General features: G+C 53.2%; 1 protein-coding gene across 1 annotated transcript; it reads left to right on the top strand.

Annotated features, from left to right (window-relative positions):
* Nucleotides 1-231: 231 nt before the first annotated feature.
* On the top strand, nucleotides 232-20,808 carry ERN2 (endoplasmic reticulum to nucleus signaling 2). Its single transcript, XM_059898702.1, has 22 exons — nucleotides 232-315; nucleotides 1,942-2,047; nucleotides 2,407-2,440; nucleotides 2,659-2,731; nucleotides 6,611-6,683; nucleotides 6,823-6,930; nucleotides 7,257-7,358; nucleotides 8,624-8,888; nucleotides 10,734-10,812; nucleotides 10,905-11,052; nucleotides 11,165-11,286; nucleotides 11,996-12,151; nucleotides 12,423-12,588; nucleotides 17,190-17,274; nucleotides 17,413-17,602; nucleotides 17,681-17,780; nucleotides 17,862-18,061; nucleotides 19,340-19,487; nucleotides 19,576-19,703; nucleotides 20,240-20,363; nucleotides 20,445-20,512; nucleotides 20,596-20,808. Exons 1-22 carry the CDS (start codon nucleotides 232-234, stop codon nucleotides 20,806-20,808), a joined length of 2,772 nt encoding a protein of 923 aa, XP_059754685.1.
* The last annotated feature ends 80 nt before the right edge of the window (nucleotides 20,809-20,888 follow it).

Below are 20,888 nucleotides of genomic sequence, written 5' to 3'. Positions count from 1 at the left end.
TCCAGGAAAGCTCAGAGCCATCCCTTGCGGGGTGACCGAGGGGAGCAGGTGTGAGTGCGATGGGAAGGGCGGGGGAAAGAGCAGAATTACGGGATGAGGTTGCGCCCCGGCCCCTGCGCACCCAACTGGCCCGGCCCGGGGCGGAGTCTCTTCCTGCCGGGCGGGAGCCGTGCAGTCCCCTGGAGGCCCCAAGGGACCAGGCCAGCTGTGTGGATGCCATCTATGCGGGCTATGGCGAGCGCGGCCCGGGGGTCTGGCCCTTGGTCCCCGCTCCTTCTCCAGCTCGCGGCGCTGCTCGGGACGCTCGGGCCACAGGTGAGAAGCGGGCGGACGCGGAGCCTCCAAGGTCGGGTCCGGGGGCGCAGACGGCTGGGGCGCGGCGGGACCACAGGGGGCGCCTCTCCCTCCCCCGGGTCCGGGTCACCCCAAGTCGGCCCCTGGCCAGAGAAAACTTCCTAGCTTTGGGGAGTTGCCGGTTGCCCCACGAGCTGGAGAGACTTGCCCGCGTGGAAGAGCGCAGGTAGACCCAACACCCCGCGCGTCCTGCAGCATGGGGGTGGGGGTGGAGGGAGGGGACCCTCGCTTTCCTGCCAGGCCTCCTAAAACTTCTGGAATCCCGGCTTCCTTGGAACTTAGGATCCCCTTGAAGGTCCTCTGTCGAGAAATGCGCCCATATACCCAGCTTTACAGACAAATTCAGGCAGATCACAACGCTCCCCGCCTTACCCGTGACTGGACCCCTGATTCACAACCTCTGGGATAAATAAGCCGGAGGTATGGGTATCTGGTCCAGCCCTGCCGGGAGCGGAAAAGTCCAATCTTACAGAAATGCAGTGAGAAGGCAAAGCCAGGACTAGAATCCACGTGTCCAGCCTGGAGCCCCCAGAACAGTTATTGGGATCATAGAGGCACCTGCTCCTGCCACCCCGTGCCCACTTCCAGCTCAGGACCCACCCCATGGTTGCCAAGTAGGAATGTGGGCACAGTGTGGCCAGATCGGGTGTTTCCAGAAAAAATGAGAAAAAAACTAGAAATGAGAAAAATGAGAAATCTTGATTTTTTCAAGTGAAATCTTTCCAATTTTTAAAAAATTGGTAGCTAATTATAAACGAAATTTTTAAAACGATGATGGTCAAACAAAACTCAACAGTGGGCAATCAGTCTGCAGCTTCTGCAGATCACTCTCCCTCCTGCCATGCTGCAGATCACAAAACAGGCCCGGAAAAGAGAGGGCCAGAAGGCAGTTTCCTGACTCTACTCCAAAACCATCGGCTTGGCCCCAAGCCTGAGGGTCCTGGAGCAGGATGTGGTCTTTGCAGGGGTGCGGCTAGGCCACCCGGATGTTAGGGTTCCTGCTAGGAGCTCAGCCCCACCCTATTTGCTCAAGGAAGGGCTGGAGCAGGTGAGTTAGCCCAGCAAGGGCCAGACGCAAGGGCAGCACCAGCCCTCCCTCCCTTGGCCACCCCCAACTTGGTCCAGGGGGCCCGCTGGAGCCTGGCACCAAAAGCAGCTGGGCCGGTTTGGGGAGACAGAACGGGTTGGGGGAGGCAAAGGAGAAAGGGACCGGGCACTGGAACCAGAGAGATGGTGGTTCAAGTCCCAGTTCTGCCATTTACCTTTGTGGCTGGAGGCTAATTACCTAACATTCCTGAGCCTTAGTCTCCTTCACCTGTACAATGGTGAGAATAATAGCATCAATCTCTTAGGGAGGCTGTAAGGGTCACTGAAGTCCTTTTGTAAAGGAGCCAGGCCCCCGGCTCCCACCGTAACCCCTCTCTAGGGTCGTGGAGATCAGTGGGTGGAGCCAGCAGCTTCTCCAATCCTCCTTCCTTCTTTCTCTGTTTCCCTCTAGGGGAAGGGGAGTCACAGCCAGCCCTGCCTGGAGCAAGCACTAGGGTGGTCCCAGGCCTCTCAGAAGAGGTGACTTTGTTTCCACTGCAGGTTCAGACCTTCACGCCAGAGAACCTCCTGTTTGTGTCCACCCTGGATGGAAGTCTCCATGCACTGATCAAGCAGACAGGGGACTTGAAGTGGACGCTGAAAGACGGTAAGCAAGGGCAGTCACTCCTCCCTCCTTGGATCTTGCGTTGGGGGGAGGTCACCTTGGCGTGGACGATGAGAACATGGGGTCTAGAATCCAATAAGCAGGTGGCTGCAGGCAGCTTTACCACTTATCAGCTGTGTGACTTTGGGAAAGTCACTTCACCTCTCTGAGCCTCAATGTCCTCACCTGTAAAATGGGGCCAAGGGTAAAACCCTACCTCACAGAGTTCTTGGGAGGATTACATTACACTCGTGACAAATGCTTGGCTTGGTGTCTAGCACACAGTAAGCACCAATGTGAGGTATGCCTTTCAACGGGGAGACTGGAGGGGGCTACTCATGCCCGTGTCCCTGTCCCTACAGATCCCATCATCCAGGGGCCAATGTACGTCACAGAGTAAGTGGACCCCAAGGAGCGGGCAGCTGAGAGATGGGGAAGCCATAGTTGCCTGGAGGGGCGGGTGGGCTGGAAGTAAGGGAAAAGATTTGGGTCTGGAGCTCTGTGGTGCCTCCTTCAAGGGTGGGTTCCTACTGGCGGGGAGGTTGGAGGGGAGGGGCCGTCTTGGAACTAGGGGGCGTGCACCCAACCTTCCCCCGTTCCTCTCTGCCCCACAGGACAGCCTTTCTCTCAGACCCAGCTGATGGCAGCCTGTACATCTTGGGGACGCAGAAACAACAGGGATTAATGGTGTGTTTCCTACAGTGTTTGGGATGGGTGAGGGTCAGGGCTTCTGTTAGCCAGAGCACTGAAAGGGTGGGAGGCTGTATGGTCAGAATCCAAGTGCCCTGCAGAGGATTAAGTCTGAGAGCACTAGGGGAAGGCTGTCTGGAGGGGTCTGTTGAAAGGGGGTGGTAGGGTGACTCTGGCTGTGTCTGCAGAGCAGGCTGACTGGATGACTGTCAGGCCTCTGAGGGCATCATGGGGGGTTCTCCAGGGGACTCTGAGGGTTTTAAGGGGAAACCTATGTATCAGTTAGCTTGTGCTAAATAACAAATTGCCCCAAAACCCAAACTTAAAATACAAAGAGTTTATTTAACTCATAATTTTGTGAGATGACAATTTAGGCTGGACTCAGCTGGGTGGCCTTGACTGAGTTTGCGCAAGCATCTGTGGTCCGCTGCCGGTCAGCTGGCTCTCTTTCTGAAAACTGGTTGGTAGTTGGCTGGCTTTTGATGGGGGCAACTGGGCCAGGGGTCTCTCGTCTTTTAACAGGCAAGCCTGGGCTTGTTCACATGGTATCAACAAGGGAACCAGAGCAGCAAGAGAGGGAGAGGCCAGTGCATGAGCATTTTTCAAGCTTTGCTTATACAGTCGTCCCTTGGTATCCGCAGGTCAATTGTCCCCCACCACCAAAATCCAAGGATGCTCAAGTCCCTTATATAGAATGGCATAGTATTTGCATATAACCTACACGCATCCTCCCATATACTTTATTTTTTAAAATATTTATTTATTTATTTTGGCTGTGCCTGGTCTTAGTTGTAGCATGCGGGATTTTTATTTAGTTGCAGCACGTGGGATCTTTTAGCTGCAGCATGCATGCGGGATCTAGTTCCCTGACCAGGGATCGAACCCAGGCTCCCTGCATTGGCAACGCGGAGTCTTACCCACTGGACCACCAGGGAAGTCCCCCTCCCATATACTTTAAACCATCTCTAGATTACTTATAATATCTAATACAATGTAAATGGTATGTAAATAATTGCCAAGTGTGAGGCAAATACAAGTTTTGCTCTTTGAAACTTTCTGGAACTTTTTTTTCCCCAAATATTTTCAATCTGCATTTGACTGAATCTGTGGGTTCGGAACAAGCGGATAGGGAGGGCCGACTGTATCGCATTCGCTAAAGTCTCATCAGCCAAAGCTGGTCACGTGGCCAAGCGCAGAGTCAGGCAGTGTCAGAATTCTGACTGTGCCATGGGATGCCTGCCAGGACGGTCTTACGTATGTGATTTAGGAAATTTAATTGGTAAGAAATGTTAGTATGTAAGCAGGCAAGGTCCCAGCAAACAGGTGGCACACTCCAACGGGAGAGTTTGAGGAGGTTTTATTAACGGGATTACTTACAAAGTGTGAGCCGAGGTTAGGAAACCGCAGGGCAGGGTGCTGTGTCCTATGGCCCATACCGTGGGGTGCCATTTATCAGCTCTAAGCTCAGAGGAGGGGAAGGATCCAGAGGGGGCTTGAGGAGAGGGCCACCCGGAAGGAGCTGAGGCCTTTGGGGGAGGGACACAGCCAGCCCTCGATGACTCTGTGGAGAGGAGACCCAGGAACACTCGCCCTGATTCTGCCCCCTCCCCGTATCCCAGCCCCCGACTGGAAGCCAGAGCACAGGGCGCCCACTGATGGAATCTAAACAAGTATGTCTCCCATGGGGAGAGCCGGGTGGAGAGTGGACCTCCAGTCCCATCCAGCTCTGGGGGTCATCACTGGGTCTTATGGGCAGGTGTGGTTGTGAGTCACATCACTCTCCCTGCATCTGGGATAAAGTCCAGTCGCCCTGACAAAGCACATCAGGGCCAGCTCACTTCTGCAGTCTCTTCGCTCACCTACAGGCACCCATGCATGCACACACCTGCACACACACCGATCAATTTATTGAATGTGCCAGCTCTGGGGCTTCACCCAGCTTGTCCCCAAGAGTCTGGAACCCTCTTCCATTCTGCCTCTATTTCCCCAACTCAGTCAGGATCAGCCACAGCACGCTGCGATCACAGCACACAAATCTCCGTGGCTCCACAGAGCTTGCTTCCTGCTTACAGCGTGTGACCAACGTTGGTCCCCCGGGGGCTCTGTACACTGTGGTCTACTGGAGACCCAAGCTGTTAGACACTCCATCTCAACCGAGGCTTCTCAGTCACCAAAGCAGAAAAGGAGAACGAGGTGAAGCACACCCGGGCTCTCGTAGTATCCATGTGGACCTGGTCTTTTCTGCTCCCTCCCTCTGGCTAAAGCAAGTCTCATGGCTGTGCCCACTTTAAGCAGGAAGAGAAATATAATCCACCAGGAGCCCAGAGGAAGAAGCAGAATATTTGTGAGAAGTGCTCCCCTTCTCCTGGCTGTTTCCTACTCACCCCTCAAGTCCCAATTTAACAGCCAAATTCCTTCCCAATCCGTGATCTTGCCTCCAGCTGACCTCACTTTCGGCCACTCTGCCCCTCTCCATCCCCACTCCTGGTGCACTGGCCTCCTTGCTGTTCCTTAAACATGCCAGTTGGTAGGTGGCCCTGCCTTCGGCCTCAGCATTCTGTCCCTCTGCCAAGAGCACTCTCCCTCCACATGACTCTGTGGCTCACTCCTCCCTTGGCTTGGGTTCTTACTCCCTAGCTGGGCTATGTGAAATAACATCTCAAATCAGTGTCTATCCTAGTTCTCTGAGTTTGTTTTAATAATATTTACCATTACCTGGCATTATGGTTTATGTGTTTTTGTTTGTTTATTATCACACACACACACCAAAAATGTAACTCTGTGCAGAAGGGCACTTGGTCAGTCTTGGTTACAACAGAGTCCCAGCACCCGGCTAGTAATAGGTGCTCATTAAACGGTTGTTGAATGAATGAATAAACAACTGAACTTCTTCCATCAGTCCATCTTCAGTCCCCCACATCTGCATCAGGTACCCTCAACTTCATGTGCTCCCCTGTCATGCGCTAACCCTACCAACTATAGGTTGTATGGACTTCTTTTGTTGTCCATCCTGACTGAGCCCCTGGGAAGCCCCGACTCTCTTTGCCTCAGCACTTGCTTATGCCTGGGGTGCTGTCTGGCAAGAGCTCTGTATGTGGAGTTTGGGGATTTTTTTCACTTCGATGTAATTTCAAATATAAGGAAAAAATGCAAAGATAGTTCAGAGCAATTGTTTATTCCCGTTACCCAGATGCATCAATTTTTAACATCTTATCACTTTCACTTTATCATTCTCTCTTAATAGATGGATAATATTACACATGTGTATATAAAATTCCTTTTTCTGAACTATTTGAGAATGAGTTGCAGACATTATGCTCCTTTACTCCTAAAGCGTCATTGTGTATTCCTAAAACAAGGACTTCCTCCTACATAGCCTGAGTGTAAATTATCAAAACCAGGAGATTTAACATTGATGCACTAGTGTTATCTAATCCACAATCCATATTAATTTTGTCAAGTTCCTAATCGTGTGCTTTATTGTTTCCAGTCCAGAACCCAAACCAAGATCACCCCTTGCATTTGGTCCTCATGTCTCTTGGGTGGAACAGTTTCCCAGCCTCTCCAAGATTGTCATGGCCACTGAAGTGTTCAAGTCTCAGCAAGTGTTTTTGAGGTGGTCAGGCCGGGATCATGTGATCAGGTGGCATCTTGGCACTGGGAGTGGGATTTTCTGCAGCTCCTTAAGAGGTTGTGTAGCAGAGTGGTTAAGTGTGAGGGTTCTGGAAACTAACTGGCTATGCTCAAGGCCTGGCTCTGCTACTTACCAGCTGTGTGATATTAGCCACATTACTTAGCCTCTCTGGGAATGGATATGATAATAATTGTACCTAATGAATAGGTTGTATGTGCTTCTCTGCTCTTTCCACTCCCCAGAGACTGCCGTTCACCATCCCCGAGCTGGTTCATGCCTCCCCCTGTCGCAGCTCTGATGGCGTCTTCTATACAGGTAAGCATCTCTCCAGTCTGGGGTCCTGGTCCAGCAGGGACTGGACCTAGGTCAGGACGGGCCAGCTAGGCACAGCACGGAGAGGCTGCACACCCTCTCCAGGCCATCTTGAGAGCGAGCACATTTCCCACCTCCACAGGCCGGAAGCAGGATGCCTGGTTTGTGGTAGACCCTGAATCAGGGAAGACGCAGATGACCCTGACCACAGAGCGACCCTCTACCCCCCGCCTCTACATCGGCCGGACGCGTGAGTCAGGCCCCAGCTGCTCCCCGAGCTCTGGGCAGCCCCCCTTTTGCTCTGCCCAGGCCTGGCAATTGCTATCCATGCTGGGTCCAGTCCAGTCAATCACTCTGTCAGTCAACAAACACTTCCCTGAGCACTGAACAAGAAGCGGAGGACACAGCAGTGACCAAAACAGACCTGGTTTCTGCTATCCTGATGCTGCTTGCAGACTCTGGGCTCCAGGTTGGGTGCTCGCGAAGCCCCCGCCCCCATGAGATGATGTCCCCCGGGTGGGGGTAGAGGAGCACCATGTGGGCGCTCCTGGTAACCCTGCTTCTGGGTGTCCCCAGAGTACACGGTCACCATGCATGACCCCAGGGCCCCAGCCCTGCGCTGGAACACCACCTACCGCCGCTACTCAGCAGCCCCCGTGGATGGCTCACCTGGGAAATGTGAGTGTCTCCCTTCACTGGCTCCACCTTGGAGCAAGGTCCCCAGCTCAGGGAACCCTGAGTGGTATCCATGACCAAGCCCCACCGCATTCTGACCCACCTGAACTCCTGAGGGACCCCACGTACTGAATGACACACCCTTGATAGACAGCCCTAAGTGACCCCTCTCAACACCCGGCCTGACCCTCCTGTACCCTGAGCAGCTCTTAACATCCTAATTCCTCTGCACTCCCAATGAGCCCAGCCAGGTCACCCTGGGTGCTCCCCACCTCCTGAGTGACCCCAAACAACCCCTGCACACCCTGAGCAGTCCCCCAGTGTTGAACGACCCTTGACAGATGACCCTAAGTGACCTCCCCCAGACTCACCACCCCCTTGATATTATAACTGTCCTTCCCTATGTTTCCTAAAACTGTACAAATGTTAGATTTTTAATCTTTGGTAATATGATATTACAAAGAAATTGCTTTTCTTCTGTTATTGTTCAGCTCAGTCATCTTCATATATGCTTAATCCTTCTAGTCACTTGGGTTATTTCATCTTCTTCTTCTTTTTTTATTTTTTTGTTTCATTTCCCTTGGTACATCAGTGTCTGTGTTACTGGTTTCTAAGAACTCATTTATGACTAAGGACGCTAACCATTTGTCATGCAATGCAAATGAAACGCCATATTTTATTGCCATCAATTTACTATGGTGTTTTGTATTTTGGTTGTGTATTAAAATATAATCATGTTGTGTTTTTTAAAAAAATAATAACTCTCCTTCCCAAATGCCTGAGTGACCCCAAAGGTGCCCTAAGCCACCCCTCAGACCCGGACTCCACCATTCCACGTGAGAACTCACGCAGGCGACCTTGACACATCACAGGTGACACCCACAGGGCCCCTGGCTGACACCCTTCACATTCTAAATGACTTCCACGTTACCCACATGTCTCCAGACCACCCTAATTGACCAGCAGCCAGACCATGACTGACTACCCCACATCCTAAGCGACAAGGACTGATTCACACACCTGAGTCGCCTTTGCATGACCATGACTGACCCCCTACATCTTATACAGCTGCCAGTTGACCCTGATCAGAGTGACCCAGTGAACTTCCTATGTCCTGATTACCCTCCAGGTGATCTCACCTGACCTCCACGTACCTGAGTGGCCCTCCTGATGGCCCACCCTCAGAGCAGCTTCCCACCTCAAGATGCTCCGAGGTGCCTCAGGTCAGGGCTCCCTGACCACATCTCCACAGCCATCTTTCTTGGCAGACATGAGCTACCTGGCATCCTGTGGGATGGGCCTGCTGCTAACAGTGGACCCACGAAGCGGGGCGGTGCTGTGGACCCAGGACTTAGGCGTACCTGTGGTGGGCGTCTACACATGGCACCAGGACAGCCTGCGCCAGCTGCCCCATCTCACACTGGCTCGGGACACCCTGCACTTCCTTGCCCTCCGCTGGGGCCACATCCAACTGCCCGCCTCAGGCCCCCAGGACACCGCCACTCACTTCTCTGCCTTAGACACCCAGCTGCTGTAAGTGCCCACGCCTGGGGATTGGGGAGGAGCTTCTGCAAGTGTTGTAGCCCAGGTCCAATGGGCAGGTGTGATGTCTGACCATGACACGCCAGTGCAGCTGAAACAGGGGTCAAAATATTTCAAGCAGTTTGGTAAATAACCAGTGCCCTGCACCACCCCCCATGTGCTCCCAGGACCCCCTGGATGACCCCACTGTTCAGCAACTGATAGGGTAAAGTCTGGCCTAGGAGGGGTCTCCACCCCAGTGCTACAGCTGGCACCTGTTCTGCTTGGTAGGTACTATATGTTTACTGATTGTTAAAAACTTTAAATATGACCCTTCCTTGCAACACCAAATACATTAGTGTTCCCATTTTGGGGAGCTGGGAGACAGACTGGGAAAATTGGGGATTATCCTTTCTTCAGTTCATCCCACAAATATTAATTGAGCACTTGCTATGTAGCAATTGCTTGCTAGGCTCTTGGAGTACAGTAATACAGCCAGTGTTCCTACCTACAGAAATCTCAGAGTCTAGTGGGGGAGACAGGTATGTAAAGATGTAATCATAATATGGTATGATAAAGGATGAGATAAGAGAAGTATAGGGTGTCATGGGAATGCATAGGAAGGGCACCGAAATCAAGACTGGGGGCAGAAGGCAATCATAGAAAGCTTCCTAGAGGAAGGGACCTATAAGTTGAAACCTAAAGGATGAAGAGGAAACAAGAGAGAGAGAGAGAGAGAGAGAGAGAGAGATCATGGCAACCAGGGAACAGATTAAATTAACAAAATAAATAAGGCTGGAGCACAGCTCCAGGCAGAGAATAAGGTCTGAGGCTGTTAAACAGGGATCTTGTAGGATCATTTAAAGGGTTTGGGACAAGGCTAAGGAGAAGCCACTAGAGGGTTTTAGGAAAAGAAGTGATTTGATCATATTTTCATTTCAGAAAGATAACTGGCTGCCGTGTGAAGAGTATCTTAGAGTTGTGGGAAGGAAGTGGTCACAGAATATCGCATTAGTTCAGGCAAGAGATGAAGACACTCTGGACCAGGGCAGAAACGCTAGAGATGGAAATAAGTGGAGGGTAACAGATATTAAGAGGAAAAACTAGTACGAATTTGGTGATTAGAGCAAGGAGTCAACCATTATGCTCAGGTTTCTAGAGGCGCATGAGTGCGGTCATTTTCAAAGGTAGGGAGCACTGGAAGAGGAAGTGGTGGGGGTGAGGAGGAAGTGGGGGAGGAAGGGGGGAGAAAGGGTGGAGGAGGAGGAGCAGCTAAGGAATGAGGAGATGAGTTCAGATTTACAAAATTGAGCTCATGGAAGAGGTCTGGGCTAGAAATAGATTTAGAAACAATGACTATAGAGTTTGTATCAGTTAGCTTTTGCTATATAACAAATCAGCCCCAAAATTTAGAGCTTCAAAACAAACAAACATTCATTATTTTTCAAGATTCTGTGGGACAGCTGGGTGGTTTTCTGGTCTGAGCAGCCAGATGGTGGCTTGGCTGAGCCTGGACAATCTAGAATAGCTTCACTCAGCTCTCTTGTAGTTGGTGGACTATTTAGCCTACAGGATGTCAAATGAGGTCTCTCATGCCCCCGCACACTAGCCTGGGTTTCCTTCCTTGGTGGTCCCAGGGTTCCAAAGAACCCCATGAGAGGGCAAACTCCAGTGCACAAGCATTTCTCAAGACTCTGTTTGTGTCACATCTGCTATTGTCTCACTGGCCAAAGCAAGTCACTTGGCCCAGCCCAGAGTCAGTGTGGGCGGGGATAATACAAGGACACAGGTACTATGGTGACTGAAACTACCCACCACCATCACTCATTCTTCTCCCCTTTTCCTCTCCCCCACTAGGATGACGCTGTATGTGGGGAAGGATGAAGCTGGCTTCTATGTGTCTAAAGCACTGGTTCACACAGGGGTGGCCCTAGTGGTGAGAAGCGGTCTCTGAGGGGCTGGAAAGAGGGGATGGAGCAGGAGAGAAGCCTCCCTCCACCACTCCTGACTCTCCATCTTCTGCCATAGCCTCGTGGACTGACCCTGGCCCCCACGGATGGCCCCACCACAGATGAGGTGACACTCCAAGTCTCAGGAGAGCGAGAGGGCTCACCTAGCACTGCTGTCAGATACCCCTCAGGCAGTATGGCCCTCCCTAGCCAGTGGCTTCTCATTGGTGAGACCCCCCTCTCCCCAAATGTAGAGTAGATAAAGGATCTGTGAGCTCAGTTTCTGAGCTGGAAGGCTGAGATCACCTCCAACCCACTGACATTTTCCCTGCCCCTTAGGACACCATGAGCCACCCCCAGTCCTGCACACCACCATGCTGAGATTCCATCCCACCCCAGGGAGTGGGACTTCTGGGACCAGACCCTCAGGGGGCACCCAGGCCCCAGCTCTCTTCTTGGAGGTCAGTGCTAGAGGGGTAGAGGGCATGGGGGTAGATGTGGCAGGGGTGGGCAGCCCTTGGACCTTTTCCTCAGGCTTCTAGGAATAACATTTGGGGGTGGGTCAACTGACCTCACAATTTCTCGGAAGGAAAACTTTCATTTGTTGTTATTGCCAGAAAAGTGTTAGAAGTGTTAAAACGATATTGGCTATCTAAATTGTGAAACATGGATCACAGTTTTCTTTATTCTTCTTCAGTTTAAGTTTACAAAATGTTTATCAAGTGAGAAAATGAAAACGGAAAAACTATAAAAGCATGCCCTCCTGGGAGAGGACTGGACAAGAGTTGCTAGTAGTTCAAGTTTAGAAGGAACAGGCATGACCTGGAGACATAATTATCAAATCTGGTTGCTTATCAGAATCACCTAGGAGCCCACTCCAACCCCCCCTGAATTCAGAATCTCTGGAGGTGGATATCTGAATTTTTTGGTGATGCCCCAAGAGTATCTGAATTTTTAGTGATACCCCAGGAGATTGCTGGTCCTCAGTTAGGTCTGAAAGACCGGTCTACTGGGGCACCATAGTGTTTCAGCACCATGGAGAGTGCCAGGTTTCCCACCACTCACTCATCACCCCTTCAGCTAAGCCCAGCCGTATACTGGGTCATGAAGAAGGGTTAGGGGTTCCACAGTGGGAGGGGCTGCTAAGAGTGAAAGGTTCTTTGTCCCCAGCTCCTGAGCCTGAGCCGGGAGGAACCTTCGAACCTGGAGCTGCATCCTGAAGAGAAAACCCCAGACCTGTATCCAGGACTGGGACCCCAACACCTGCTGGTAGCCAGCCTCACTGCTCTCCTCCTGGGAGGATGGATTCTCTTCCTGATGACACAGGTAAGCCCATCATCCCTGGCCTCAGGTCCATCTTACGGTCTTCCTAGGGGGAACTCTGCTTCCTCCTCTCCAAGCCCACTTGGCAACTTTCTCCCTCACCCAGATCCAATTCTGCCCCCTGCCGTCCTCTTAGCAGCTCCCAGAGCCCTTGATACTGTGCTCTTTATGCCAATGCTCCAGGGACAGGCCATCTCAGGCACAGCTTCTGGGTCCATCATGGGTCAGGGGCTGGCCAAGGCTGGGTCCTTAGGCCCCCATGTTTCAACAGCAGCAACAGCAGCTGGCAGAGAAGCAGTGGCAGCAGGCTCCCCTGGCACCTGCAGGCCCTTCTCACATCTCACAGGATGCTCAGTCCCAGCCCTCTGGGGCCACCCCACGGAGCCGGAAGAGGTTTCAAAACCCCCCAGAGCAAGACCAGCCACTCGAAGACCCTGAAGGTGAGCTTACATGAACAGGAAAGGACAAAGTCAGGGACAGAAAAGAGAGGGGCAGGTTTAGCTTCAAAGTCGGTATATTAGAAGCCACTATAGTGGGGTAGCCAAGCCTAAATGAGTAAATAGGAGAGAACTTCAAATAGTGCCTGCTATGTAGTTGAGCCCTCTAAAAATGTTTGCCATCATTTTTACTGTTGTCGTTATGTTCAAGGACCCTGGATGCAGACAGAACTGGGTATAGATCTAACTCTACTAACTGTTAACTTTGATGAATTGCTTAACTCCTCTTAGCTTCAGTTCTCTCATCTGTCAAATGGGAATAATAACACCCCCCCCATGACATCACTTCATTATGAGAGGTTACATCACCATTACTATTAAACCAGACTACGTGATGTTATTAATATTTGTGTTAAAATAACATCATATTTGGTAACAATAATAGTAAATCACCTAGGTACCATTTGGTTCCTTTTCTCTTTAGGGCTTTTTTATTTTTTAAACATTTCTCTTCTCTTTTCTCAATTTCATCCTATAAACAAGCCCTTTCAAGCTTCCTCTGGAATCTGTGGGATGCCCCAGGGGAACTTCCACGTGCTTTTAGTGGTCAGTCCAGGCTACTTCTCTCCTGTTCCTTTGGCTCCGGGCTGGGCTGGCCTCGGTCCTTTGTGTGAACTGCCGCTGGACCCTCCTGTCACTGCTCAAACCACTGCCTCATGCCTTGGAGCTGCTCTGCTGTGCCCTTAACTCAGCGTGAAGTCCGCCCCATGCTTGGCGTGATGCTCCCATGCTGCTCCCAAAGTTCCCCCTTGCATTCGCCTCCCTGTGCTGAGAGGGAAGCAGCTCTCTTCCTCGGGGCTCAGCTCTTGTAGAAAGCCCCCCACTGCCGAGTTGCCTGAGCCCTGAGGGTTGCAGTTCCAGTCACTTTACTGGCTCTGGGGGGGGAGGTCCAAGTAATATTCACCCCACTGCACCCCGAAACACTCATCTCCTTGGACCTTCTGACTCGAGCCAAGTCTTTCCCCAGATGACCCAGACTCCACTTTGTCCCAGGTGGTTCTCGTCAAATGACCTTGCTGTTCCTCCTGCCATCACCCTTCAGGTGTCCCTCACGACCCCGGTCCACGGTCCCAGTCATTGACAGGATGGAATTCCTTCCCCAGACGTCTCAGTCCCCTTGTGAGTCCGTAGATACCAATAATCCTCAGAGGAGGAGAAAAAAGGTTGTTGAATCCCAGCCCTGGCTCATCCTTGATATATAAAACACTTAAACTTCTTTACTCACTATAAGAAAATAATCAAAGTGATATCAGTGCTTCAGGACAAGAATCCCAGCTAGAGCTTGGTACCTTTGTTACAAAACTCAGTGGTAACAATCTCTATATAATACTGGATTCCCTCTGGAATTGAAAAGAAACCTTTCTATTTCTTTCACTTTCTTCATTTAAAGTTTTCATAAACTTTACTTTGGTGTTTTCATGACCTCTAGGCAAAGCCAGGAAAGGACAGGCTGTTATTAGGCTGTGTGATAAATGCCGTGATAGGGGTGGGGAGGATACAGGGAGCTATAGGAACACAAAGGAGGGGCATGTAGCTCAGACATGGGGACATGCGAATTGTCCTGAAAGGGAAGTCTAAGCTGTGATCCCAAGGATAAGAAGGAATTACCCAGGTGAACAGGGAGGAGGGGGGCAGGAGCAGTCCAGGTGGCACCAGTAGCACAGGCGAAGGTTCAGAGATGAGAGGAAGCAGGGTACACATTCTGGAAGCTGAAAGGAAGGTTGCAATCTCATGCTCATGGGTAGGTCCGGTGGATAAAGTAAACAAGTGAAGCAGCCACATAGGAGAGAGAATAGGGCGTGGTGGGACTGTGGCAAACTGGAGAATGGGTGCTTGGGCTCAGCCTGCCTTGCTCACTGCTGCAATCTCGACCCAGAGTGTGGCTCAGGGAATATCTGTTGAGGCAGAGACTGACAGTGGCCACTGCAGGTTCTTAGACAGCCCTTCTCAACTCAATAAGTATATACGGAGTGAATATGTGCTGCGCAGGTGTGAGGAACAGGCAGAGTTAATAGGCTGGGACTTGCCCATCCAATATACAATAATATGGAGTCCAGTGTATCAAAAATCTTTAGTGCAGGGAGAGTCAAATAAACGAATGTGGCAGATGGCAGAAAAGCTTCGAGAACCACTCTCCAAAAAAGCCCCCGCCACACTGGCACCGTGTGGCAGCCTATTCTTATTCTTAGGACACCTATGTCAGGAACTCTGACCTTGGAAATCTTGCTTCTCCTCTTGGTGCGGGGAGAGGAACGTTCTTCGGGACCTTTTTATGGTTCACAAAATCAACAGTGGAGTCCTGTCCCACTCTCATTTAACCTCCACAAATCCATCTACACGTGCTTGGTTGGGTGTCCTCCAGGACCACCGGCTACATGGTACATTCAGCGGCAAGTGGGAGCAATCAAGCCTGAAGCAGAGTTAACACTGAGAGCTAACATTTATATAGTGCTTACTGTGTACCGGGTACTTTTCTAAATGCTGTGCATGCATGAACTCGTATGATATTCACAACATTTTTGTGAGGTGGATACTATCATAACGCAGATTTTATGGAAGAGAAAATGAAAGGTTCATGGCACCCCACCCCAGACTCACAAAGCCAGTTAAGTAACAGCTCAGGAACTCAAAAGCAGTTCAACTTTGGGATGTTACCTCTGTTTGCATTTTGGCAATACCCATGAAAGTAGGTGACGACTTTAATGGTTTCCCAACCCGTGTAAAAGAAGCAACACAATACATCACGTGTTCTTGAGGTTTTCAGAGGGAATTCTGACTGTACACTGCTTCCCCACCATGTGACAACTTTTGATTACTTTAGAACTTCTCTCCTGCATTTGCTGCTTCTCCATTATCATGATATAGAAGGCTGAGCAAATGGTGAATATGTTTGTGCAGACTGAGCCTCCCAGCTCATTATTGTTATTATTTTTAATTAATTTATTTTTGGCTGCATTGGGTCTTCGTTGCTGCGCCCGTACTTTCTCTAGTTGCGGCGAGTGGGGGCTACTCTTCGCTGCGGTGCGCGGGCTTCGCGGGCTTCGCATTGTGGTGGCCTCTCTTGTTGTGGAGCACAGGCTCTAGGTGCACGGGCTTCAGTAGCTGTGGCGCACGGGCTTAGTTGCTCTGCGGCATGTGGGATCTTCCCGGACCAGGGCTCGAACCTGTGTCCCCTGCATTGGCAGGCGGATTCTTAACCACTGCACCACCAGGGAAGCCCCCTGGCTCATTATTTCTGCATTCAAGGCCAGAAGTCTGGCCTCCACCCCAGCATTGAGGGTGCTCCTGAATCTAGAGTAAGTTCTGAATCTAACCCAGAAAGCACGTAGCAAGTCTTCACCTCATGCCAAGGGCATCCAGAGCAGGGAAGGCAGACACGTAAGAGACAGGAAACGCAGCAGAACGAAGCAAGTGGTACAGAAGAGGGGTCGGAAGCGCTCAGGGACCCTCACCTGGAGCCAGCTGAACATGGCTTGTTCAAACAGGCTTTCCCACAGCTCTGTCCCTGCTTCCCGAACTGCCGGAGAGACAGGGCCATCTTACTTGTGGGCGACGTGCTTCCAGCAAGGCCCTGGGCCCACACGCCTGAGCGTCCAGGGTATACACATTTCGGTTACTGCTTGCATCTCGTCAGGAGATGAGAGTGACTGTTTAAGCAAATAATCCAGAGCAGTGCTGAGGGACAGCTTAATACTTTTCTCACTGATCCCTGATGCGGATTTTCATTTGCTTTTCCTAGAGCTGATTAGAGAGACTGAAGCTGGCAGCTCTTCCTAAGGAGAGTGTTCTCAGGGCCACGGAGGGGCACACAACTCTAGGGGCGTCAGATACACTTAGCTGCGAGCATGGGGCCCCTTGGATCTGAGCAAGGTGCAGCCTGGTGCATTGTGAGGGGTCGCTCACAAGCAACCCGAAAGGAAGAGCAGTAACAGTCCAAGTCCTCTCCTCGCCTGAGCCAACCCCACCCTTCTTAACAGGAAACCGAGGCCTTCTGGGGAATCCCTGCTGCCCTAGAACTAACTCTGGGGCAGCTCAGCATCCAAGTGCCCATTGACCCCGCCCCGCCCTCTTCCAGGACAGTCTTCTGCAACAGCATTCACCCTTCTCATGCTTACGGCTGCCAAAACTCACCTTCCCGTTTGAAGCGAATTCCTCAGTTAAAAGGGTTTATTATAACTGGTGGAGGTGGGTAAAGGAAAGAAACCTGGGCAGAAGATGCCAAAACAGGGAGAAGGATAAAAGAGGACAGTAGAGTGAACCTCTCCCCCACCCTTTCTTCCATTAATCCTCATAATAATAATATGCAGGATCCTTGACATAGGTCCCACTTTACAGATGAGAGGACCAGGGTACAGCGGTTAAGTCACTCGCCCAAGTTCACACGGACTGAGTGGCAGCACGAGACACTGGACCCAAGCAGTCTGGCACCAGGCGGGGCGTGGAAGGGGGAGGCTGGGGAAGGGCCGAGGCGGGGGAGCCGGGACTGGGCAGGGCGGCGGCGGTGGGCAGAGGCTCCCTGAGACCCCCCTCTCCCCTCCCCCCAGCCGAGCAGCTCACCGTGGTGGGGAAGATTTCCTTCAATCCCAAGGACGTGCTGGGCCGCGGGGCAGGCGGGACTTTCGTTTTCCGGTGAGCCGCAGCCAGGAGCCAGGCTGGGGATTGCCACTGTCCCTTGGAGAGCCATTCTTACAGAGAACCCCCGAGGTGGGCACAATTCCTAACCTTTGCCTTCGTCTGCCCTCTGGACCTCCGCTCGCCGCCTCCCAGGGGGCAGTTCGAGGGGCGGGCGGTGGCCGTCAAGCGGCTCCTCCGTGAGTGCTTCGGCCTGGTCCGGCGGGAGGTGCAGCTGCTGCAGGAGTCGGACAGGCACCCCAACGTGCTCCGCTACTTCTGCACCGAGCGGGGACCGCAGTTCCACTACATCGCCCTGGAGCTCTGCCGGGCCTCGCTGCGGGAGGTGAGGCCTGTGCTCAGGGATGGGCGGGGGGCGGGGTCCTGGGCCGCGGGGTGACGCTCTGCCCCTCGCTGCTCCCAGTACGTGGAACACCTGGAGCCGGACGGCTGGGGCCTGGAGCCCGGGATGGCGCTGCAGCAGCTGATGGCGGGCCTGGCCCACCTGCATTCCTTACACATAGGTACCGGCCCCTCCCGCCCTCCATCCAAGCTCCTGACTCCCGCCTCGGCTCTCAGCTCTCAGCTCTGCTCTACTCTTACAGTGCACCGGGACCTGAAGCCCGGCAACGTCCTCATTGCGGGGCCCGACAGCCAGGGCCGAGGCAGAGTGGTCCTCTCAGACTTTGGCCTCTGCAAGAAGCTGCCCGCTGGCCGCTGCAGCTTCAGCCTCCGTTCGGGCGTCCCCGGTACAGAAGGCTGGATGGCGCCCGAGCTCTTGCAGCTCCTGCCCCCAGACAGCCCCGTGAGTCCTCCCACCACCCCAGGCCGCAGGAGTCCCTCCCTGCCCAGTGCCTCTCCTGCCCGGGCTCCAGATCACCCGCTGTGTGACTTTCAGTCACTCCTCCAAGCCTGTTTCTTCATCTGTAAAGTGGGGATAATTCCTCCCTTCTTACCTAGGACAGTGGTTCTCAACCAGGGATGATTTTTGCCACCTTTGGGCAATGTCTGGAGACATTTTTGGATGTCACACTTGGCAGGGGAAGGGAGGCTTGTTACTGCCGTCTAATGGGCAGAGGCCAGGGATGCTTGCGAAACATCCTACAACGCACAGGACAGTCCCCCAGGACGAAGAGTTATCTAGTCCAAAATGTCAGTAGTACTGAGGTTGAGAAACTCTGAACTAGAAAATAGTTTTCATCTCTACTGTGCTGCAGAATCACTGGGGAACTTGAATAAAATTCAGGTGCCCGGGCCCCACACCCAGTAACTGACCCCCAGTGACTGTAACGTGTAGCCAGCGTGGAGAGCCACCCAGATGTGGAGGGTTCGGGGGAGCATCACATGAGCTGAGATAACTGGAGCACAGCGCAGTATCTGAGCCCTGGAGACACTTGAGGTGGAGACCCCAGGATTATAGATTTTTGAGTCGGTGTGTAGGCGAAAGTCACAGGCATGGATGAGAGTAACACGCAAGGACAATCACCAGGAAAGCCACCCCACCCCTGAAGTTTAGAGAAAGCTAGAATTGGTCAGCCTGGAGGCCCAAGGAGCAAAGCACTGATGTTAGGAGCCTGTGCAGGTTTTGATTTTCTAAATTAGCAGCCAATATTTTAACTTCTGGGAATTTCCACATAAAAATCTAGGTTTCTGGATTCTCTTGGAAAATCAAAGCTCTGCCACCCGAGAAAGTCCCCTGCAGGCAACCAGCTGGAGCTAAGTGCCAGTGGCCATGTGTGCACAGGGCCAGAACCAGATCATACAGTCCTCACCGCTGCCTTACTGCCTCATGCGTGCCCAGCTTCACTTGGTTGTGTTGCCCACCAGACCTGGAGGAGTGACACTTGGAAACCTAAACTAGAGGCTCAGTAGGGGCAAAGATTTTGGATGAAAACCATTGGTCCCTTTCAACAGTGCAGAGGGGAGGGGATCTAGGGCCAAGAGGATGCCTCTTGGGACGCGTCCTTGTCCCCTAGTCTGAGCCAGACCCCCCCAGCTGCCTTGTCAGCCCAGCGGAGAATGTAGCCCGGCAGACTTCCTGGGGCAGAGACTTCCTCCTTATGCTGCTCCCTCTGGCCCCCAGACCAGCGCAGTGGACATCTTCTCTGCGGGCTGCGTGTTCTACTACGTGCTTTCCAGTGGCAGCCACCCCTTCGGAGAGAGTCTTTATCGCCAGGCAAACATCCTTGCAGGCTCTCCCTGCCTGGCTCACCTGGAGGAAGAGGCCCACGGTGAGGGGGACGTGGGCTGGCAGAGGAGCGAGGAAGCAGGGCAGAGCCTGCGCGGGCCTGAAGCCGTCCCTCCCTCTTGCCCCTACAGACAAGGTCGTTGCCTGGGACCTGGTGGAGGCCATGCTGAGCCCCCTGCCACAGGCTCGTCCCTCCGCTCACCAGGTGCTGGCCCACCCCTTCTTTTGGAGCAGAGCCAAGCAGCTCCAGTTCTTCCAGGTCAGGAGGAAATCTGGGGAGTGGCCCTAGAAAGTCCCACGTTGGGGTCCTGAGCAACAAGAAAGGGGAAGCCAGATTGGCTGGGGGAAAAGAGACTCTCGTCTACCTGTTCTAGGCCGCCCAGCTCCTTATCTCAATCAAGGCAGAGCCCAGACTCCCGAACGCTGCCATCTTGGCACCGCACGGCCTCCTCAGCACCGCTTCCCCAGCCCGGCTGCCCCTGGTGTGAGGCTAGACCCGGTTCCTTTCCGCCCTAGTCGTCTCTCCTGCTATACTCGTGCCCAGACAGCCCATTCCACTTGTGTGACCTTGAGCCTCTTAAGCCTGTCTGCTCATCTGTAAAACGGGGACGACAGCACCTCTGTCACTGGTTGGATTAGACCCCGCACAGCACGGAGAAGCCACACTCCATAGAAGGCAATAATACTTACCCTAAACCGAGCAGCTTTGGCTGCTGCACTGCCCCAGCCATGGGACACTCCTGGCCTGTGGCCTCCGAGCGCGGTCAGGAGGCTCAGGAGCTCTGTGGGTCCTAGGACGTCAGCGACTGGCTGGAGAAGGAGCCTGAGCAGGGGCCCCTGGTGACGGCGCTGGAGGCGGGTGGCTCCGAGGTGGTCCGGGGCGACTGGCACAAGCACATCTCGGTGCCGCTGCAGACAGGTAGAGGCCAGGCTCGGGTGGCCCGGGAGGCCGAGGGGAGCCCAGCGGGGACGGCTGTGCCGATGACCTCCCTGTGCACAGATCTGAAGAAGTTCCGGTCGTATAAGGGGACGTCGGTGCGAGACCTGCTCCGTGCTGTGAGAAACAAGGTGTGTTCCAGGGCTTGGGAGGGGCCTGGATGGGGGGAGACGTGGTCCAGCTAAGGCCAGGCTCCCTGCTCCGACCCCTGCAGAAGCATCACTACAGGGAGCTCCCGGACGAGGTGCGGCAGGCACTGGGCCCCGTCCCGGACAGCTTCGTCCAGTACTTCACAAACCGCTTCCCACGGCTGCTCCTCCACACGCACCGCGCCATGAGGAGCTGCGCCTCCGAGGGCCTCTTCCTGCCCTACTACCCGCCGGCCTCTGGGGCCCAGAGGCTGAGCCCGGGGGCCGCTGGGAGCTGAGCTGGCCTGGCGTCGAAGAGACCGGCAGCGGCTGGGCCGCCAGGGACACCAGAGCAACAGTGTGGCCGGAGCCCGGGTGC

Source organism: Balaenoptera ricei, chromosome 15 (genome assembly GCF_028023285.1).
Source record: "Balaenoptera ricei isolate mBalRic1 chromosome 15, mBalRic1.hap2, whole genome shotgun sequence".
In the NCBI taxonomy this organism is placed as follows: Eukaryota; Metazoa; Chordata; class Mammalia; order Artiodactyla; family Balaenopteridae; genus Balaenoptera; species Balaenoptera ricei.
The sequence above is the reverse complement of the archived record's forward strand: the minus strand, read 5'-3'. Positions and strand labels throughout refer to the sequence as shown.

Coding starts and splice junctions, on each gene's coding strand:
- ERN2 (XM_059898702.1), top strand. CDS start 232: ATGGCGAGCGCGGCCCGGGGGTCTGGCCCTTGGTCCCCGCTCCTTCTC. Junction 6,931..7,256: donor CCTCTACATCGGCCGGACGC/GTGAGTCAGGCC, acceptor GGGTGTCCCCAG/AGTACACGGTCACCATGCAT. Junction 11,053..11,164: donor TAGCCAGTGGCTTCTCATTG/GTGAGACCCCCC, acceptor CCTGCCCCTTAG/GACACCATGAGCCACCCCCA.